Raw genomic sequence first — 2345 nt, forward strand, 5'->3', positions numbered from 1 at the left:
TATTCTCTTAATGATCAGATGGATAATAATCACGTTAATGAATTGAAATGAACTTTAAGTCGGATATATTAGAAAAAAATAATTTAAACGAATGTAATCAAATAATCCCCTCTGTCTGCCTATATGTATGGCAAAAGGGCGGGGGATACATTACTGTGTTGAACTTGTTTGATAGCATATACAACACACTGTGTATATAGTGTATATGTTACTATAATACAAATATATCACACAAATAAAAGAAATACATATTATAATTTCAACAATAAATGAACTAACATCACATATTATAGTTTCATATATACAGCGCACACAACCGCTGATTTTAGCCGATGACATACTCTTATACAACACACTTGTTATTATAAAAAAAAAAAAAAAATAGCACATATTTTTATTATAAACACAATGTGCTGTATATAATAATATTGTATGTTGTTTGTACATATAAATTGTGATGTGATGAATTGAAAAATCAACATAACGCTGATTTTAACCATCCCATGGCAAAAGAGGTCAATCGGGATTTGGGGCAGCACATAAATACATAAGAACAGTTTATAATAAAGGAGGGTTATGAAGACAGGCAAACGCGCAAAAAGGCACTACAAATGAATGGCAAATGGCTATGGCAATTTGAATTTTGACCGAATACAAAAAAAGAAGTGAAAGCTAAGAAAGAGAAAGCAAAATCTGACCACCACAGACACATATAGAATTAACTCCTTTTCACTCAACCATCTATCTAGACTGACCTCACCTCACCCCCGACTATATATCTTCACCAACAAAAATAATTAATAATAATAATACAAATAAATAATTCATAATCATCTGAAAAAGAAAAGAATAATAATAATAATAATAATAATCATGACTGAGTCGAGTCAGCTCAGTCACTTACTAACACTTTGTTTAATTAATTTTAGTCCGTACGTCGCTATCATGGGACTGACTCGTCGATTTGCGGCTCTTTCAGCAGTGTTTGTTTTTGTTATGATTCATGTCCAATTAATGAACTGAATTCAATCATCTATCATCGTCATCATTCGTGAACAAACCTTGCCCGCCAGTTGTCGTAGTCGTGCTGCTGGTAAACGACGTCGTCTTCGTATTCATTGCCATAGCCCGAAGGATAGTACGGCGCCGCCGCTCCCCCTGCCGCCGTCCACGCGCTGCTCATCATCATGTACTGTGAGTCGGCGTGGCTTCTATGGCTCGAGCCGGCAGCGGCCGCCATGGCTCTCTTTTCTTCCTTTTTGTATCGAATTCCACAAGCATTGCAGAGAGACTGCAACACATGACCTTGTCAGCTTAGCCGCTACAGCGAGTGATTAATTAATTACTTAATTAAAAATTGTTCAATGCATTAATTTCAATGACCTTGGGGCCACGTGGGCCGTTTCGCCATAGGGGTGTAGAAGTGGTGTCGCAATTGGCGCAGCGCCGCGCGAGGAGAGTGTCGTTTCTGCAGGGCGGCGGCGCAGCGTTTTCGTTGTTGTCGGAAGAGAAGAAATTCGACCAGGCTGATCTGGATGTGCGCTTCTTATGGTGATGGTGATGTGGTGCGGAGTGCTGGAGGCGTGTGGAAGGCGTGCCGAGGGAAAGTGTGCAGTCCACGGAAGAATTAGGGCTGCTGCTGCTGCTGTTGTTGTACGAGTAGGAGTAGGAGTAGGAGTTGTACATTTCCTGCTGCTGCTGCTCTTCGTCCATGGAGAAGGACGACGAGTTGCTCTGCGACTGTTGCTGCTGGTACATTTCTCCAATTGATCGATTACTGGAAGGAATTGAATTTGGAGGAGGATGAAGAAGGGAACAATAGGTAGGTAGGTAGGTAGGTAGGTCGGTAGAGGGAGACTGAGGGAGCTGGGCCTGGGTTTATATAAAAGCTGCTGGGGTACGGTGTGGAGCCGGATCGGAGGATTTATATATATCTCTCTCTCCGAGGAATAACCAAGTACGAGCAAATAGTATATAATAGTAGTCGGGAAAGAAAGCGATCAATGTGTAATAATCAGCATATGCTTGTTTTTTGTTTGAACAAACTGCTTTGGATAGATTTATTATACTCTCTCTATCTCATAATTATATATTCATTTTGAGTTATAGAAATAAAGTAAAAATGATTAAAATAATTTTATTAGTACGATGTGATATAAAAGTAATAATATTTGTGTAATATATTATAAATTGTAAAGATATTTGTAATGTTAGGAAGATAGTACACTTGCTAAAAAAATAAAATGAATACTTTGTTATAGGACCGACTAGAATAGAAAAATAGATAATTTGTTATGGAACGGAGGGAGTATTAGGTTATATTATATTCGTTCTTGATTGTGTTG

General features: G+C 38.3%; 1 protein-coding gene across 1 annotated transcript; it reads right to left on the reverse strand.

Moving 5' to 3' along the window:
* Positions 1 to 428: 428 nt before the first annotated feature.
* Positions 429 to 1876, reverse strand: LOC127242247 (GATA transcription factor 20-like). The gene is made up of 2 exons (XM_051261711.1): positions 1384 to 1876; positions 429 to 1291 (listed from the first exon to the last, which is right to left on the reverse strand). The coding sequence occupies exons 1-2, from the start codon at positions 1756 to 1758 to the stop codon at positions 1046 to 1048; spliced, it is 621 nt and encodes a 206-aa protein (XP_051117668.1). The 5' UTR covers positions 1759 to 1876; the 3' UTR covers positions 429 to 1045.
* Between the last annotated feature and the right edge of the window lie 469 nt (positions 1877 to 2345).

This window comes from Andrographis paniculata, unplaced genomic scaffold (assembly GCF_009805555.1).
Source record: "Andrographis paniculata isolate CXL003 unplaced genomic scaffold, ASM980555v1 Contig86END, whole genome shotgun sequence".
Taxonomy (NCBI): domain Eukaryota; kingdom Viridiplantae; phylum Streptophyta; class Magnoliopsida; order Lamiales; family Acanthaceae; genus Andrographis; species Andrographis paniculata.